The following is an 18,029-nucleotide window of genomic DNA, read 5'->3' as shown; positions in this document are numbered from 1 at the left end:
TTGTTTCTGGAGGAGCCCCGAGGGTAGAGATTCAATCTCCTGGCTCCGCCAATTGGGGTTTGGCCAGGAGACGTCATAGACGCTTGTCCCCCCGGGGCCTCTGGCACAAGCTTATTAGTTACATATTTAAGTTTAACTCGTGGTTTAGTGGTAAGTAATTGAAGGTGGAGGGGTTACCAGCCCCTCGCACCCGTCCAGAGCCCCCGTTTAGCCACTGTGGTGGTCACAGACGCCATGAGGGGAGAGGCCAATCGGAATTGGCCCTCCCCCCACAGCACTGTCCACGACAGAGTTGCCCGTCCGGCACCGCGAGGTAGGGGGTTGTTGTGCACACACGCGCACGCACGCACACATGCTCCCACTGGACCTGAAACAGCAGTTACCATCACGTGCATGACATCAAGACAAATATCCCCCCGTATAGCCTGTAACAGACTGTTGGGGCAAGTGCTGTGAGCGAGCACCTATGAAGACCGGCACGGCACACGAGGGGGTGGGTGGACAGCACCACGCCCGACCAGCTTTGTCTTTCCAGTGGGGATGTTTTACACACTGCATCAGGTACACATTTGAGGGTGAGCCGACCTAGGGGAGGCCCAGTATCGGTTCAGATATTTCGTCACTGGTATTGGCCATCAGCGGGAATCAAACTCGGGTCACCAGATTCGTAGCGCGGCACGCTAACCACTAATGCCACAAGCTCATGCACACAAGCACCAGCCTCGGTTGTGCTCACACACGCTCATGCTCACACACACTCACACATGCTCGTGCAGAGAGAGAGAGAGTCACACTCTTATGCATTGAACCGCCATCTCAGCAGAATGTTCTTAATGGCAATGCCTCTTGCTCCTCCGCTCGCTTTCCTCCCAAACCTCTGGATCTCTACAGGATGCCAGCCAGATTGAGCTCCTCAAGGAGCTGCTGGACTTGCAGAAGGACATGGTGGTGATGCTGCTCTCTCTCCTTGAAGGTAAGGCCACCACTTCTCACGCGGGTTATAATTTCCAACGTGGGTTTGTCTCGTTACTGTCACGCAAACCTTTCTAACATTCATTTATTTTGCCAGGCAATGTTGTGAACGGCACCATCGGCAAGCAGATGGTGGACATGTTGGTGGAGTCATCAAGCAATGTGGAAATGATCCTCAAGTTCTTCGACATGTTCCTCAAGCTCAAGGACCTCACGTCATCGGACACCTTCAAGGAGCACGACCCGGACAGCAAGGGCGTCATCTCCAAGCGGGACTTCCAGAAGGCCATGGAGAGCCAGAAGACCTACAGCCCGTCCGAGATCGAATTCCTGCTGTCGTGCGCTGAGACGGACGAGAGCGAGCAGCTGGACTACGAGGAGTTCACGGAGCGCTTCCACGAGCCCGCCAAGGACATCGGCTTCAACGTGGCCGTGCTGCTGACCAACCTGTCGGAGCACATGCCACACGACACGCGCCTGCAGACCTTCCTGGAGCTCGCTGAAAGCGTCCTCAACTACTTCCAGCCCTTCCTGGGGCGCATCGAGATCATGGGAAGCGCCAAGCGCATCGAGCGCATTTACTTCGAGATCACCGAGTCGAGCCGCACGCAGTGGGAGAAGCCGCAGGTGAAGGAGTCGAAGCGGCAGTTTATCTTCGACGTCGTCAACGAGGGTGGCGAGAAGGAGAAGATGGAGCTGTTCGTGAACTTCTGCGAGGACACCATTTTCGAAATGCAGCTGGCCGCCAAGATCTCCGAGTCGGACATGGCTGAGCGCGCGGGGGCGCGGGGCGAGGAGGAGGAGGAGAACACGGAGGAGGAGGAGCTAGAGTCGAGCTTCTTCTCGGTGACGACGGTGAAAATGGCCGTGGGCTCCCTGAAGAATAACAGCACATCGGTTGCCAAGCTGTTCACCGTGAAGAACCTGAAGAAGCAGCTGAAGAAGGCGAAGAAGATGACGGCCAAGGAGATGGTGGTGGCGCTCTTCTCCGGCATGTGGAGCCTCGCGGTGGGGCTGCTCGTCGTGGGCTTCACCGTCGGCCGTGGCTTTTGGAGGATCACCTTCGGCGGGGGCGGCAGCATGGTGGAGAACGCCAAGAAGATGACGGTGACCGACCTGCTGGGCGGCATGCCGGACCCGACGCAGGACGGCGTGCGCGCGGACGGCACCAGCGACATGCACGACCGCAAGGAGTTCGACGGCAGTGACGACGACCTGCAGAACTCGGCGCTGGCGCTCGTCAACCGCGAGGACGCTGAGAAGGAGTTCTTCACGGGCGTGCTCGGCCTCGACCTGAAGCGCGAGGGTGGCCAGTTCAAGCTGCTCACGCACGACCTCGGCGACCTCGTGCACACGGCCCACGGAGACGACGCGGCGCACGATCCGGCCGGCGCGGACGTACGTGCGGCCGTGCCTCGCCGGGCTCGGGGCGTCGTGGCGACGTCTAGGACGTTCGTAATCGACGAGTTCAGATGCTTCTCGGAATCGGAGTCTTGTTTAGACTGGAGGAATCCGATGAGCTTAGTGGTCACGTGGATTTTGTTTTTTTCTCCGGCTCTCCTCCAGTTTTTCCCTCCACATTTAGAAACATGCGTTTAGAGTGTTTGCCTGCTATACATTTCGACATGATTAAGCCACTTTGTTGAGCTATCATTTGTGGCCAAGTTGCTTCTGAAAAAGAGCTATATAGCTCAGTGGGCCTTATCTTATCAAATAAAATCAATAGTATGAATCTCATTGTTCACAGATGTCCAGTATGGGCGGGTCAGCAAGTTACCATAGCGAACAATACAAAATACAATTCTGGTCAGGGGTCGAGTCCAATGGTGAGTTGGCACTCCACAGAAAGCCTGAGAGTGATCTTCCCGCCTTATGGACTCGACACCCTGGTGGGGATGGTGGCAGAGGGGTAGCATAGCCTACGAAGGCCTCATCTCCATATCAAGTGTGGGGACTGATGGCCTAAGTGGAAGGTTGCTACGTCTGCGGTACAAATTTCATGGGGATATGAAATGTCAACCGTTGGGCTCTGGGCCACGAACGGGACATGACTGCCATCCCGTTGCTCATGTGAGCAGGGAGACACTTCTCACGTTTCATTGTACAGTTTGATCCATGTATAGACACCCCACAAAAAATGACGATAAAATACAGACAAGATGACCAAACGTTGACTCAGCCCATCATCCGTCTGGGGGGTCGATAAAATACTTGACAACTTGTGGGGAAGCCAAGAGTGGTTGTCCTTTGGATAGACTCGCCCCTGATGTGGGAATGCGTAATTTCCAGCACTTCCTGAGGGCGATAAATAGGAGACGTGTGCATCCCACCCCATTGCTATTTTGAGCAGGAAATCGCTCTGGCTGTTACATAATTAACGTTTTGCTTTTTGCATGTTGGGCTGCTGCAGGCAAAGAAAGGTGAAGATGGACATATGGAAGTGAAAACGGAGGTGGAGAAAGCTGAGTAAGCAATTTGTCTAACTCGGAAGACTTTTACCGTTCGTCTCTGATTTTTCCCAAAGCAGGTCGCTTGCGACGCCACGCTCTTGAGTTCCCCCTCACCCCCGGGGCCATCGCTAAAAGGTTGGGCCGCTCTCTCCCCCGACAGTGGAGAATATGGAGAGAAGGAGGACAAGGAGTCCCAGGAGGCTCCGCAGAAGAAGAAAAAGAAAAAGAGGCACTTTGGATGCAGGCACGACGACCTGGAAGGTGCCGAGTCGGACTTCTGGAAGAAGATAACGGCGTACCAGCAGAAGCTGCTGGTGAGGGAACACTCCGTCGAGGCGCAACTTTTTGCGACCACGATGATAATCGCCGGTCACGGTCGCCCGTCCGTCCGTCGCTCCCCCCGCACCTCCGATTGGTTACGTGCGGTGCGGAAGACGTTCAACGTACGATCGGTTGCCTCTTGTCCGCAATTGCAACGCGCTGTCACACAGTAGCGTTTGATTATTTGCGCTGCCCGTTGTGGTACGGGGGAGAGAATGTTGGTGCCTTGGCGCTGGCGGGGCTAATCTGAGATGTGAAGTAAAAAGAGTGAAACGGAAGACAATTCGTGTTGATTGGATGTGCCGACGTAATGAATGGATTGAGAGATTGTGTGTACACACGTCCGCTTGATTAACCAAGGAGCATAAACAATGTGTGCGCCTTCCCAGCTCTCCGATGTTTTTTTTCGGGCTGCACCGCGTTGTTTTGATCTCCAACCTATCGCTGCACATGCTAGGAGCTGAAGAAGCCTCCAGCAACATGGCGTGAAACCTGGACCAGAAAGGAAACGTACAAGATCCTGGCTGACAATAGTCATTTTTGACAAAAGCACTCTCCGTTGTGTTAACATTGAATTATATTGCGATTGCAATGTTTGGTATTTTAATGCAACTGGGTCACCACGGAGGCGAGATGTAATCTCCCTCGCCTGGGATAAAGAAGGTCGCGGGTTCGATCCCGACCTTGGTGCCTGTATATTTGCAGTTTATGTGTCTTTCTCCCTGTGTCCGCGTCGATTTTTCTCCGGGTCCTCCGGTTTTTCCCTCCACATTTAGAATTAACATCACACGTTTATAGTATTTGGCTGCTATAAATGTCCACGTGATAAGCCACTTCATTGGGCTATCATTTGTGGCCAGGTCGCTTCTGAAAAAGAGCCAAATACCTCAGTGGGCCTTACCTGGTGAAATAAAATTAGTTTTACATAGTTTTAATTGAGATGAAAATGTATAAAACTTTCACATTTATTACAGCTATGTTTAATTCAGGAGCGGCTTACTCTGTCTTAAGACTCCTTCGAGAGTTGTCCTTTGTCATGAGTGTAGTACTTGGAGATACTGCCTCGCACACACATTTCTAACTTGCTGGTTACTCCGTCATGATGTTTCACTACTTGACTCCATCTTATATTTAATGAGCCAATTTTAAGTGCACTTTAATAACCATTTTTAAAATATATATGTTTTATCCTGTTATACAACACTGCGTTTTTTTTTTGCCACGGCACCCGTTGATTTACCGTACTCATGTGCAATGCGTTGTTACTGCACTTTGGAGTATGTTTAGGGCTTAATATTAGCCACAAAATTAAATTTGCAATTGATTCTCTCATCACGTGGAACGCTCAGTAACCCTGCTGTTCAAAGCTATTATGGAGACTTAATAAGTCATCTTCATTAATATCAAATTGAATTGTGTTTACACTCTTTCAGAACTCTTTTGCAAGGAATTTTTACAACATGAGGATGCTGGCATTGGTGATGGCATTTGCAATTAATTTCATCCTTCTCTTCTACAAGGTAACCGTGTAATGTGTGCATAGTGCGTCCTTGGACATATTAATAATTTACGTGACTCGTGATCTGAAATCATAGTTTTACATTTCTCAGCCAAAGTAAGAACAGAGCTGCAATTCATGAAAAAAATATTACAGCCCTTTGTAAATCCACATGCTGCATGCAGGTTACCCCCATGCAGTGTTGGTCTTGGGGAGGGGGTTAGCATACATACTTTACCCGGCTGGCCAGGGGGTCCCCCCCCCCACCTGGTTTAAGTTCAGATGTCACTCGCCAAAGATCGTTGCCGTGGCCTGAAATCAAATTCAGGTGACTGTGCCCGTAGTGCAGTTTGTTTGCTACTGCTCCAATACACCATCTTAACAATGCACTCACGTACACAACAGATTGATACGTATATGTTACATACACAGCGAACCCATTGCCTGTAAGTAGCAATGCTTGTGAATAATGATTTCCAGCACCTGCCACATTTTTAAAAGGGAATTTTCAGACACCAAGTCTGCTGGGGCGGGAGCAATCGACCTTTCTGTCTGCAGCAGTCGGCAATTGTGTGGCAGCAGTGAGTCAAATTCTTGCGTGGAACTGATGGTTAAATATGAAATAATCCTTTTAAAACAAAGAATGGAATGACATCTGTCCTTTGCTAAGCTGACCACTGTTGGTTTGTGATTATGGAATGGCAGTTAATAGTCAACGTTGGTCATTATATGGACAAACTGGCCCATGCCAGAAGAATGTGAAATCTCCACCACTGGATTGTGGCACCGGAAGTGATGATCATTGCCCCATATTTCACTTGCGAAGGAGATGCTGTGGCTTTTTGATTTACCAGTGGTAAAGAACAAATAAAATAAGCTCCAGCCTCTTTTATCAATAAACTGGTACATTAAGGACCCCACTCCTCCCATGCCGTGTTGGTCATGGAAGTTGTTTGACCACACTTCACCATACCGGTCGGTGCTGGTTAGTTAAGGGACAGGGGTGCCCAGGACCAATCGCTGGGTTCATCGCGTGGTGCGCTAACCGCTGCGCCACTGCTCGTTTTCACCGCTGGTATCCATTGAAAGAGGCTCAATGGGCCCTCTCCTGGTATAAACATGGTTTCGTCGGCTTATCCGGACGTCCGAATGTAATAACGGGCAAATGTGCACACGCAGGTGTCGTCAATGGATGGAGGCGACGAGGGTGGGGGCGACGAGGTGGCTGGGGAGGTGGAGGATGTGGTGGTGGCGGAGGAGGAGGATGAGGATGCCCTGGTGCACTTTGTGCTGGAGGAGAGTACGGGCTACATGGAGCCGGCGCTCCGGATGCTCGCCATCGTGCACACGCTCATCTCCTTCCTGTGCATCATTGGATACTACTGCCTCAAGGTGTGCCAATATCGCCCGTAACTTCTTTACTCAACTCAGAAATGTCAAAGCATTGTGATGGTGAGGATAGTGTGCGTACATATCTTTCGCACCGTACGTAGCCAACCATGCTAATCGAAGGTTCGAGTGTGCTTTACTCGCAACCGTAGAGTTGCGAGGAGGTTCACATTCCAATGCAGGCACTAGGCCAATCCTGTCATTTTTTCACGAACCACATGGACCTGAAGCTGACCTATGCCAGTGACGCCATTAACAGTGCTCGCCTCTCCCACGTTGACCTCGTGACGTAAGGATTTCTAGAAAGGCCCAGCTGAAAGCGGGGGCAGCTCCCTTCGTAAAGCGGGATGTCCAAGCGCTGCGACACAGCCGGGTAACAGCTTGCTGTGGCTGGGTCACGTGGCCAAGCTGAGCCCAGTTCGCGAACCAGGCCTGTCCAGTTTGAAGTGTTTGTTGAAACGTGGCATGGGTATCCTTTGAGGAAGGTTTCTGCTTGGGGTGTTTGGCCAATTATTTTTTTTTTCCATGTGTGTTGACAGAGAGTGCCTCGAACAAAAACTGGTGCATACAAGGAGTCCACCAACTCGCCTCCAAATTTCCGACTCGATTACGTGCACCGCCATCCCACTTGGCCAAACGCCACCATTCACGCTCTCCCCCCCCCCCCCACCAAAACAAAGACAAAGATCCCCTCTATAGCCTTAACAGACTGTTGGGACAAGTGCTGTTAGCGAGCACCTATGAAGGCCAAAACGGCACACAAGGGGGTGAGTGGCCAGCACCACGCTCAGCCGCCTTTGTCTCCCCAGTGGCGATGCTTACACACCGCACTAGGTCCTCAATTGAGGCTGATTCGACCTAGGGGAGGCCCAGGACCGGTTCAGATAATCATCACTGGTGTTGGCCATGAGCGGGAATCGAACTCGGGTCGCCAGGTTCGTAGCACAGCGCGCTAACCGCTATCCTACACCCACGCACACAGCTCGTTCAATGACAGTGGCAGAAATGTGATTTGCGCGCATGTGGTACACACTCTGCTCATTCCCCTGAAGAAATTACCCGGTGGGCGTCGAACCATCGATTGCGCGCGAAGTGAGTCCGGTGGCAAGCACGCGGGCCGTTGTGTAATCCAGCCACGTAAACGCACCCTCCAGGGAATACGTGGAAGCTCACGCTCGTCTTCCTTTACCCGACCGAGATGTCTGGAATCATCCAGTGCCAAATCTCCGCAGACTCCAGGCTCCCTTTACCACTCTACAGGGGGCCCCTGTTCATTCCTTTTTTGGTCACCCGCAAAAGTGATCGAGGGGGCAGTTGCACAGTTGAAAAATCAATGAAAGAACTAATTTAAACTACAGCATGCAGCCACGGAAGTCTTGAGAATGTCTTCACCTGGAGTTGTCTTGATTTTCTGAAAGAAAGAAAAAAAATGTGTCCCTTATAGAATTTTAACAGAGTAAATATAAAATACAGTAAAACCTTGGATTGCGAGTAACTTGGTCTGCGAGTGTTTTGCAAGACGAACAAAAATTTGTAAATAAATATTAATTTGATAAACGAGCGCGAGGTCTTGCAATACGAGCAGTACGTATACGCTTTGTACTGCCGAGCGTCACGTGATCACAACTGATATACGAGTGCTTTGATATACGAGTGCTTGGATTACAAACACGTTTCCGGAACGAATTATGCTCGCAATCCAAGGTTTTACTGTACCTACCTCATCCCTCTACAACTCCTTGTCTAGTCACGTTTTGTAAGTTGTACTGCAAACTCTTTATTGCATAAATGTGACAAACCGAGTTGTCAACTCACAACCCCACTTGAGTGCGAGTACGGCATTCACGACATCATCAGCATCATTGTCAACGTAAGCCATGTTGTTCATTCTTCTGCAAATGCAATCTCAAATTCACCTCCCTTTGTGCCCTCCCTTCCCCAATTTCTACATTGCTTCTCTTCTTTGATCGCCCTGTCTTGTTCCCAGTGGTGCCTTTCAATCCATCAAAATTTGATTTACACGTACATGCGTGTTGATTTATGGAATACAAATGAGATGGTGGAAACATTTCTGGCCATGATTCTATGGTGGCAGTGAACGTTTTTCTTCCGATGCAAAATTTATTTGCAAACCGGCCGAGTGCCCCTTGAGAAAACGAGATTGCATTGGTTTTGAAGAATTACCGTGAGTGGATAGGACACAACTGTCATGCCTATCTTACAGCAGACGAGCATCTTATCAAAACCCTTTTCCTTGGAATGGCATTGGGCACGGTCTCTGACTTCACATTTGCACGTAGTTTAGCCGAGTTGCGATCCGCAGGGCACGGGATGCCACTCGCGGGAGTGCTAGTATGCTTACGTGCAAACGCTTTTGGTTTTTGTCATTTGCAATTCCATGATTATCGGTTAGAGGCGGTCTCCAGTTGACGACGGTCCGATTTACAGTGGTCCACATTTACGACGTTCATATAACGCCACCATGGATTGGTTTAAGACTCAGGAACTTGATTTACGACGCATCTCCCGACACATTTGAACAGGGTCAGTCCGGTTTCCGATGTGATTTGGCATGGAGCTTTTGTTATTTCTCAAGTGTTTTTGTGAATTTGTACCCGTTAAACCCTGTTAAATATGGCTGATATTTAACAGGATTTGACTTGCCATCGGATTTCAGAGTGTACCCCATATCGTCTTAGCTCCTATTCTTTTCAGGAATTGAACTCCGTTCCTGAGGAAGCTTTCGGCACGTGGAGTGAAACATCGGACATCACGCCAAACTAACGATCGCGGGTACTTTCCGAAAACACGTAGGAGATTTGTTGCAGCAAAACCCCCGACGAACCTGCGCAGCGGTGTCATTTTATTGACCCTGGTTGCGATGATGGACCGAGTGGACCTCCTGAACAGGATTCGAATGCGTGCCCCCTCTGGATTGTGAGCCGAGCTGCCTGCCCGCGGTGTCGCCGTTGACTTTTGAATCCACGAATCCCGAGCTCAGAGGCCATGACTCGTCTCCTACCCCGCCAGGTCCCGCTCGTGATATTCAAGCGGGAGAAGGAGGTGGCACGCAAACTGGAGTTTGATGGCCTTTACATCACAGAGCAGCCATCTGAGGACGACATCAAGGGGCAGTGGGACCGCCTCGTCATCAACACGCCGTGAGGGCCACCCCCATCCCTGTGATTGCGCGCGCGTGCGCCGCCCACCCCAGCACGATCATCGGCAGAAATTGCGGTGGGGGTGGTCAACGAAACGACGGGGGTGCCGCGGTGGCGAGATGTTAACTACCTCGCCTGGTATACAGGAGGTCAGGGGTTCGAACTCGACCCTGATGCCTGCTGTATATTTGGAGTTTGCCTGTCTCTCTTCCCGTGGTCATGTGGATTTTTCTCCGGGTCCTCTGGTTTTTCCCTCCACATTTAGAATTAACATCACGCGTTTAGAGTATTTGGCTGCTATACATTTCCACGTGATAAGCCACTTTGTTGAGCTATCGGTTGTGGCCAGGTCACTTCTGAAAAGAGCTCTCAGTGGGCCTTACCTGACTAAAATAAAAAAAATAGTTTAGTAATCCACATGCAGTGTTGCATGCACCATTTCTATGCAATAATTTACAGCTTTTTGCCAATCCACTGCAAGATAAGGGCCTCTCCGTGGCTTTGCCGGTCACAGAGGTTGTTTGACCAGACCACCGCGTTGACGTTTTGGTATAAGATGCCTTCAGGTGTTGTCCAGCCCTACGCGAACAAAGAAAGATTTTAAAACATCTAGAAAACATCTTCCAAAGCTGCTGCAGTGCTTCGGAAGGTGTTTTCACTCGTGGCCGTTGTGGGCGATTGAAACTAGCTCATAGGAAGGCATTCAGGAACAGCCAATGTGTGTGGATTTTGACAAAGGAATTGGAATTAAATATCAATGCCCACAGTATCAATCACTCCCATTGGCTGCTTGTGGGGGCTGGCTGATAGGTTTGGCACCGTGCCACTTGCTGGCAAGCGAGGGTGGCAGTCTGTGAAAGCCCATCTGCCATTCTTCTCCCTCCCGCTGACAGACTTAGGGCTCGTCTCGTAGCTATTATCTCCCTTGCACAGCTGTTGCGCTTTTTGCTTGTGCGTGGAAATTACTTGGCGATTCTGCTATTGTGAGATGGTTTTACCATGCCGCTCCCTCTGCATTTCAGGTCCTTCCCAAATAACTACTGGGACAAGTTTGTGAAACGAAAGGTGAGTGCTGCTGAACTCGGTGCCTTAAAGCCCTGAGCACGATGTGACAAGATAGAACTTTGCACAGAATACCTCACAATTAGACCACACCGGTAAATAATTTCAACCCAAGTCGAGTCAAACAAGCGTTGGGACCGTGTTCGTCCAACCAACGTTGGCAGCCCTGAGTCAGTGGCGGGAAATTCCACTTTCCCATGGCGTGAGCCAGCCTCTTTGTGGGACGACCACTGTTGGTTGTCTTCTCTTGGCTTGGCGCTCATTTTATTGACTCCGGGGGAGATGACGCGCCAAGTTGAGCTTGAGCCATGACTGAGATTTGAACTCGCAACCTTGTACTTATGAATAGTCCCGCTTTGATTACAGTGCCGCCCGGACGGATATTTATTGTGATAAGGGGGATGTAGCGCTTTTTCTCAAAGTATTTTTTTTTTATTCTAGGTTATGGACAAGTATGGTGAATTTTATGGCCGTGACCGCATCAGCGAACTGCTCGGGCTTGACATGGCCGCGCTGGACTTCAGCAGGAGAAATGAGAAGCCCAAGAAAGAAAGCTCCATCTTCGCACTGTAAGCAGCAGTCGGATTTTCACTGTCAGCTTTTAATTGTACAAATTTTTGTTTACGTATGAAACATGCACGTATAAAACAAAGGTTGCCCGTGCAGCCTTTAACAGACTGTTGGGGTAAGTGCTGTTAGCGAGCACCTGTGAAGGCCGGCACGACACATGAGGGCAGACACCACCCCCGGGCGCCTTTGTCTCCCTCGTGGAAATGTTTTTACACATCGCACTAGGTCCTCAATTGAGGCTGCGTTGACCCAGGGGAGGCCCAGGACCGGTTCAGATAATCGTCACTGGTGTTGGCCACGAGCGAGAATGGAACTCGTGCCACCGAATTTGTAACGCAGTGCGCAAGCCGCTACACTACCGCTCCCCATATACACACGCATGCACACTCACACACAAGGAAGTTGTAAAATTATTAGCTTGCACTCCGTTGGTGAATTAAACTGCAGACTGTAATTTTTCGCCAGTATTTCCGGTGGATGTCTGCTCTCGTTGATATAATTTAGCCAACACTATTGAGATTCTAAGTTCCAATCCTGGACTTCCATCCAAGGATGGAATTTATATATTTAACATAGTCACTTTTATGGTCTCAGTTCAGTCAAGTTATAAAAGTCCAAAAAGCATTTGCATGCACAAATGAGCACTGGGAAGACTCAACTCAATTACAATACTGATTTAAATTGTGTCTAAATATGCCTGCATCTCAAGATTGTATAAATAAACGGTCACCATAGGTGGTCTTCAGCTAGTTTAACACATAGGCTTTCGCGACCAATATTATCCACAATAGAGGTTTTTTGGATTACATTGTGTAAATATAAATGTGTCGTTAAACCGGCCACCACCTGACACAGCCAATTAGTAAGGCTTGTCACGTAAACAAAACATGTCAGTTCGTTACCGGCTCAGCACACCGGTGATGTTGGTAATTACAACCAACCTCAACTCTGGCTGTCGCCTGATGAGGCTGGTTGTAATTACCGGCGAAACATCGTATTTAAATTGTAAATATTGTGGGTTTACTCTCCAACACTCCGTGTGCTGAACTAGTAACGAATTGGGATGTTTTGTTTAAGTAACAAACGTTACTAATTGGCTGCGTCAGGTGGTGGCGAGTTTAACGACGCATTTATATTTTTACGTGATCCAACCCAAATAAATCTCTATTATGGTCTTCAGCTAGTGGTGAAAAATTCCACATTACTACGGTTGGGGCCAGGGTCACCAGATTACACTCTCTATTGACTTACCGTAAAGTGGTACTTAGTTTTGTGGACCACGGGGGGGGGGGGGTCAATGCGCTGAGCCATCACATGACTTGCCAAGAGTGATTGTGTATAAATAGCCCTGGTCACTATTTGCATGTGCGTTGATGCTCCTTCGCACCGCACGTAGCCGACCGTGCTAATCGGGAGGATTGTGCTCCTAAATCACTCGGGGGCCATGTTCTTGAGGACTTTTTTTGTGATAATTTAGCCAAACAGCGAAGGCGGTCACTCATTCACGCAGCTAAAGGCACCGCGAGTCTGTGTGGTTGTCTCAGATATAGACCCCTTACACACCGAAAGGATTAACGCAGTGACCATCAGGTCATCCACAATGTGTGAGGGCATCACACCTGAAAATGGGCAAAATTATTTGGTCCTGTACCACGATGCACATTCTGTAAAGTGATACAGTCTGTCAATAAATGTTTATTTGTAAATAATAATTTAGAAAAGCTCAGTTTTATGCTTGTGGAAGACAGTAAAAATGCCTCTAGAAATAACTGAAAAAAACCTCCTTCTACTGGGCAGGTAAGAGACAGGAAGAGACATTGATTCATTGAGACATGAAGAGGAAGCCTTTGGGTGTATTGTGTTAAAGGTTGCTCCGTTGAAGACAGGTGCTATTTCCTCTGTCCGGCTGTCAGTAGGGGGCTGCAATAGTGGAGCAGTTTTTTTTGTTTACCGTTTAGCTTCCAGATGTTGGGACCTGATGCCAAACAGCTCGCAGTACAACCTGAAAACACCCGAGAGAGAGGGACATCGCGACCGCAAAAAACCTCAGTGGTGGATTTGATGTTAGCCCACAAGAGCCGTTGCCAGCCGTTGAAAAAGCCAATGAATAGAGTGTACACATGAAAATATGTTGCGTAATAGCTGTCGGAAGTGTTCCACGCAGTATATTGGAAGTGTGCATTAAGGATAGTGGTGAGTTTTTTTACATAGTTACTTAATGACACCATACAAAAGTCTGTAAATTATCTTTTACATCCCTCATCTGTGGTTTAAAAAAATGACTGAGAAACTTCATAAAGATGAGATGAGAGGTGGTAATTTTGGAATTTACAACCTATAATCTTTGTGATGCCAATATTTTACCTCACCACAATTCAATTACATCCATTCATTTCTGAATGGGCATAGGCAAAATGTTAAATTCATAATATTTTCCAACACAAGTTTTCCTAAACGCCGGTGCTTCAAGCCAATTACCATAGAGATTTACAGTTGTCTGCTTTCTAGCGTGGAGGAGTAGGCCAAATATATATTTCAGAGACGCTCTCTTGAGAGCTCCCTGTAGTAGTGTGAGCAAGAAATTTCAGGGTTGCACCTTTACCTCTTACCTTGACGAACGCATTAACGGTGTAGCGACGGCGTTTATATTTTAGCAAAGATGATTAGTGATTGTGCAAAGTCTATCCACGGTGTGAGGTAACAAGGACTGGAATTAAAATAATCTTAGGTTGAAGGCTTCAGTTACCTCGGCTGAGAAGGAAACATGATATTTTTTTAATTTCATGGTTGGCTACATACGGCGCAAAAGAAGTTCAACATACATACGTACATAAAGAAGTTCAACATACATACGCACATTTTTCCAGTCGAACACGCCGGCCTCTTCATCACAGCCTGATACTGTATGATACACGGTGCACATCGCGGAGAAGGTGCTGCAGGATTAACTCTGAAATTAATTACAATGGCATGGGTGCACTCAATGAGTGCAGGCTATGGCAAGAAACATCAGGTTATCAAATTATAGCGCGGAAATTAAAATAATGAGCGTCCAGAATTTCCACAGCAATGATAGTGAGCAAGATACTATTTTATGCAAAACATGATTGTACACCACGAATCGTTAGAACACTACTAAGAACGAGTGGAGTCAGTCAAGGTATTTCCCTGCTCAAGCGATCAGAGGTCAACCTTGGCATATGGTCGGAGCCGTTGGGCCAGCGTTCCATATTTACTGGGCACCTCCAATTCCACACTTCCTTGGCGAAGGCCGCTATGTCATCAGAACAGTGACTGAAGCAGAGCACAGAATATCACAATCACCAAATAGCGGTGCTCTGAAAAGCGAGGTTATGGACGCAGTGCAGGCTCGTCTTGTTAACGAGATGACGTGGATAGCACTTAGCAACGCGGGAAATGGAGTGGCTGCTTTTTCGGCGGCTCCGTGGCGCGGCTGGGCCCTTTCGTCACGGTGCGCGCGTCCAGGGTTGTCCAGGCGAAGTGACGCCAGCTTGCCCTGGCAGCGCCGCTGTTTTCCCCCGCGCCGTGTTTACGGCGGCGATTTGACACCGGCCTTGTTAAGGAAAACCAAAACAACCGCCGGGGGGAGGTTTTGGTGGGGGGGGGGGGCAAGAGGAGACGACTGGGCGGGCAAAAATGACGCCGTGAGGAGAGAGAGATAACCGAGGCGCTCGCGTCGCTTGCGTCCAGAATCAGAATGTTTATTTATACTGGAGGAATCCGATGAGCTATAAAGCTCTTGTTCACGGATGTCCAGCCTTGTCGTCGTCGCCGCCGCTTCGAGTCGCCAGGGTTAAACCGCCCCGAGCCAGCGGGTGACGACGGATTGGGAAGCCGCGTGGGTTCGTTTGTGATGAAGGTGGAAATCGCCGAGCACCAGTGGGGAATTGCCGGTGAGCTAAGGTGTACCTGGCAAATTCGCATTCATGACTGCAGGGGACATACCCTGTGTGACTTATAAATATACAAAGTTAATTAAGCCCTACCCGGGAAAATTTTGTTTTATTAAAAATGAATAGCCATGCAAGGTTTGCTGTTATTGTCATTTTTATTCATCTTTACCCCTTATTACTGGAGGCGTATTTTAAATGACTTGTTGATTTGTAGTCTTGGGCTACGCAGTGGGTCATAGCTCTTGGACAAAACGCTGGGTTACTCCGTGGCATTAGTTTGAGATGCTACAGTCTAATGATGAGACTCGGGAAAGTCAAAAACCAGCCCGCGGTTTGCTTTGTTATTTCACACATGCCACTTGCGAAAACATTTATCCACAAGAACTACTGGTCAGCTGCTGAAATGTGAATTTCATTAGCGAATTAAACAAACCCCCTTACCTGTTTATTAAATGTCTCCCTCTCAAGACTGTACATCAAACATGTTTCTGCTGAAAAAGCAAATCGGACTACTCCAGAACCCTGCACACAGTAGAGTCGCATGTCACGATGGGAGAAAGACACCAGAATAGACCTCACTTCGGGTTCTAAATCCATTACCGGACCAGCTTCAAGGTCTCTCGCTCATCCTTTTCAGGATCCTCCATGGACTCACCCCTGCTTTCCTCTCCGTGTTCATCTCACTCCACTCCCCTCCATGCACTCTCCTGCCTCTCCCCTCTCATCTCACTCCACTCACCTTCCCGTACTCTCCTACCTCTCCCCTCTCAGCTCACTCCACTTCCCTCCACGCACTCTCCTACCTTTCTCCTCTCATCTCGCTCTCCTCCTATCCACCCACTATCAACTCCAGAAACCAAAGGCTTTCTGTCGAAGCCCCAAATCAACCTTTGCTCAGTAGGAGGGGGGTCACCCTTTCGCCGCTGTTGCCCCCATTGTCTTGAACTCCCTTTCCCCGAGCCACCTGCACTTTCGACTCCCTGCCCCTATCCAAGTCCACACTCAAGATATTCCATTTCCCTCTCCCTCCGACGGTCCGTTTTGCTCTATGAAATAAGTATGCCGCCTTTCCTCCAGTGATGCCCATCACCCACCGCTCTGGGGTACCTTGAGGTGCGGTTTGCATTGTGTACACTTTGTAAATCAATTGGCATAGCGTCCTTCTGAGGCCCCTTCAGGACCCTCACCCCTCTGTCCCACAAGGGCAATGCAGTCATCACCAAGTGGTGCAGACAGAGCATTTTGTCAGAATATAACAATACGTTTTTACCCTTTCTGGCAATAAAACATGTGCTGAGATGTTAAAACATCAAACCTTCTGCAAGGAATCATGTCTGCATTAACCGCACAAACTTGTGGTGAACATGCAAACAAAAAACTAGAGCCTAGTCTCAACCAGTGTTAGACCAGAGGACGCCAAAAGGCGAATAGCACAAAGACAATGCACTATCAGGACATTGGTCCCATGATGAGAGAGCATTTTGCTTCTTGTACCGGCGTGACTTTGTGAAATGAAACTGTGAGTAAGCAGCGTGCCCATTGTGCACTCTGCTGAAAGAAAACACCTGGCCCCGGCAACATTTGCTCATAAAAGTCTGCACGTAAATTAGGTTTTGGTTCCATTTTTCGAATTGAAGATTGAGGGCATGCGTGTATGTCTGTGTGGGTGCGTCTGAGTGGAGTGTATGTGAGTGTGAGTGTGTCCATGTAAGTTGTTGAGTGTGTGTGAGTGCATGAGTGGTTGAGTGGGCCTCGTACCCTGTAGATGCCGATAAGAAATCCAGATAAATGTTTTTGCCAGAGTTCTTCCTCATATTTATTTTCAAAAAATGTTACGGTCGCTTTTCAGGCGCCCTCTAATTTTAATGTGCGTGTTGGTTTTTTTTTCTTTCACTATCCTCATCTCAAAGGCTCAACTCAATTGATGTCAAATACCAGATCTGGAAGCTGGGTGTCGTGTTCACGGACAACGTAAGTAACACATCGTGCGCCTCTTACGAGAACGCGTGCATGCCCCATTGATTTATCGGATGCCTTTGTTAAATAAGCTTTCATCTTAAATGGCACCGTAAACTCTCTTAAGTAGTGGTTCCATATGCACAGCTTTCCTTTTAAAGCAATAAACGCCCCCTTTGCACGTGCACGCACATGCGCACGCACACGCACGCGCGCGTGTGTGTGCGCGTGTGCGTGTGCGTGCACGTGCATCTCGAAGTCCTGCCGCGATGGTTAAGTGTACTCCGCACCACACCGTTATCGAACCAGGTTTGACTCCAAGCCACCGTTGTAGAACTCGTAAAAGTTATCGTTGCCTTTGGTTGATTATGCCCAAAATGAGTGGCAGCCAAAATGGGTGCATGATGGTGCTGGTCCCAACATTATCTTTGCTGGCTTTAATAGGTGCTCAAGCCCCTGCAGTCGGATGACTTGCACCTTGGCTGTGTTGATTTGGAGGAAGTAGTGGTGCCAAGCACAATCTCATTGCAAGTAATTTAATGGTTGAACAGAGACAATGTCTAATAGAGTCACTTGGGTGAAGGTTGCAACCATCAAACTCCGTACCTCTGAACTGCGAGTCCAGCGTGCTGCATCTACACCATGGCGTCCTTGACCTAAGAGTAACCGGGGTCAAATGAGATGTTTGCGCGTGCGTGCGTGCGTTCGTGTTGGGGGTGAGAGCAGTGACGCCATC

The 18,029-nt window shown here is 48.9% G+C and overlaps 1 protein-coding gene across 13 annotated transcripts in view; it reads left to right on the top strand.

Moving 5' to 3' along the window:
* LOC116939631 (ryanodine receptor 2-like) overlaps positions 1–18,029 on the top strand; it is a 332,153-nt gene that overhangs the window by 292,152 nt on the left and 21,972 nt on the right. For all 13 annotated transcript variants that reach the window (XM_032948287.2, XM_076062962.1, XM_076062947.1 and 10 more), the window contains 10 exons: positions 892–973; positions 1,070–2,370; positions 3,383–3,438; positions 3,583–3,736; positions 5,177–5,263; positions 6,421–6,633; positions 9,661–9,791; positions 10,814–10,856; positions 11,295–11,422; positions 17,248–17,308. In XM_032948287.2, coding sequence (XP_032804178.2) covers positions 892–973; positions 1,070–2,370; positions 3,383–3,438; positions 3,583–3,736; positions 5,177–5,263; positions 6,421–6,633; positions 9,661–9,791; positions 10,814–10,856; positions 11,295–11,422; positions 17,248–17,308 — 2,256 coding nt within the window. The remainder of the gene's footprint in view (positions 1–891; positions 974–1,069; positions 2,371–3,382; positions 3,439–3,582; positions 3,737–5,176; positions 5,264–6,420; positions 6,634–9,660; positions 9,792–10,813; positions 10,857–11,294; positions 11,423–17,247; positions 17,309–18,029) is intronic.

Source organism: Petromyzon marinus, chromosome 6 (assembly GCF_048934315.1).
Source record: "Petromyzon marinus isolate PM22_M1 ecotype Great Lakes invasive population chromosome 6, UKy_Petmar_22M1.pri1.0, whole genome shotgun sequence".
Taxonomy (NCBI): Eukaryota; Metazoa; Chordata; class Hyperoartia; order Petromyzontiformes; family Petromyzontidae; genus Petromyzon; species Petromyzon marinus.
The sequence above is the reverse complement of the archived record's forward strand: the minus strand, read 5'-3'. Positions and strand labels throughout refer to the sequence as shown.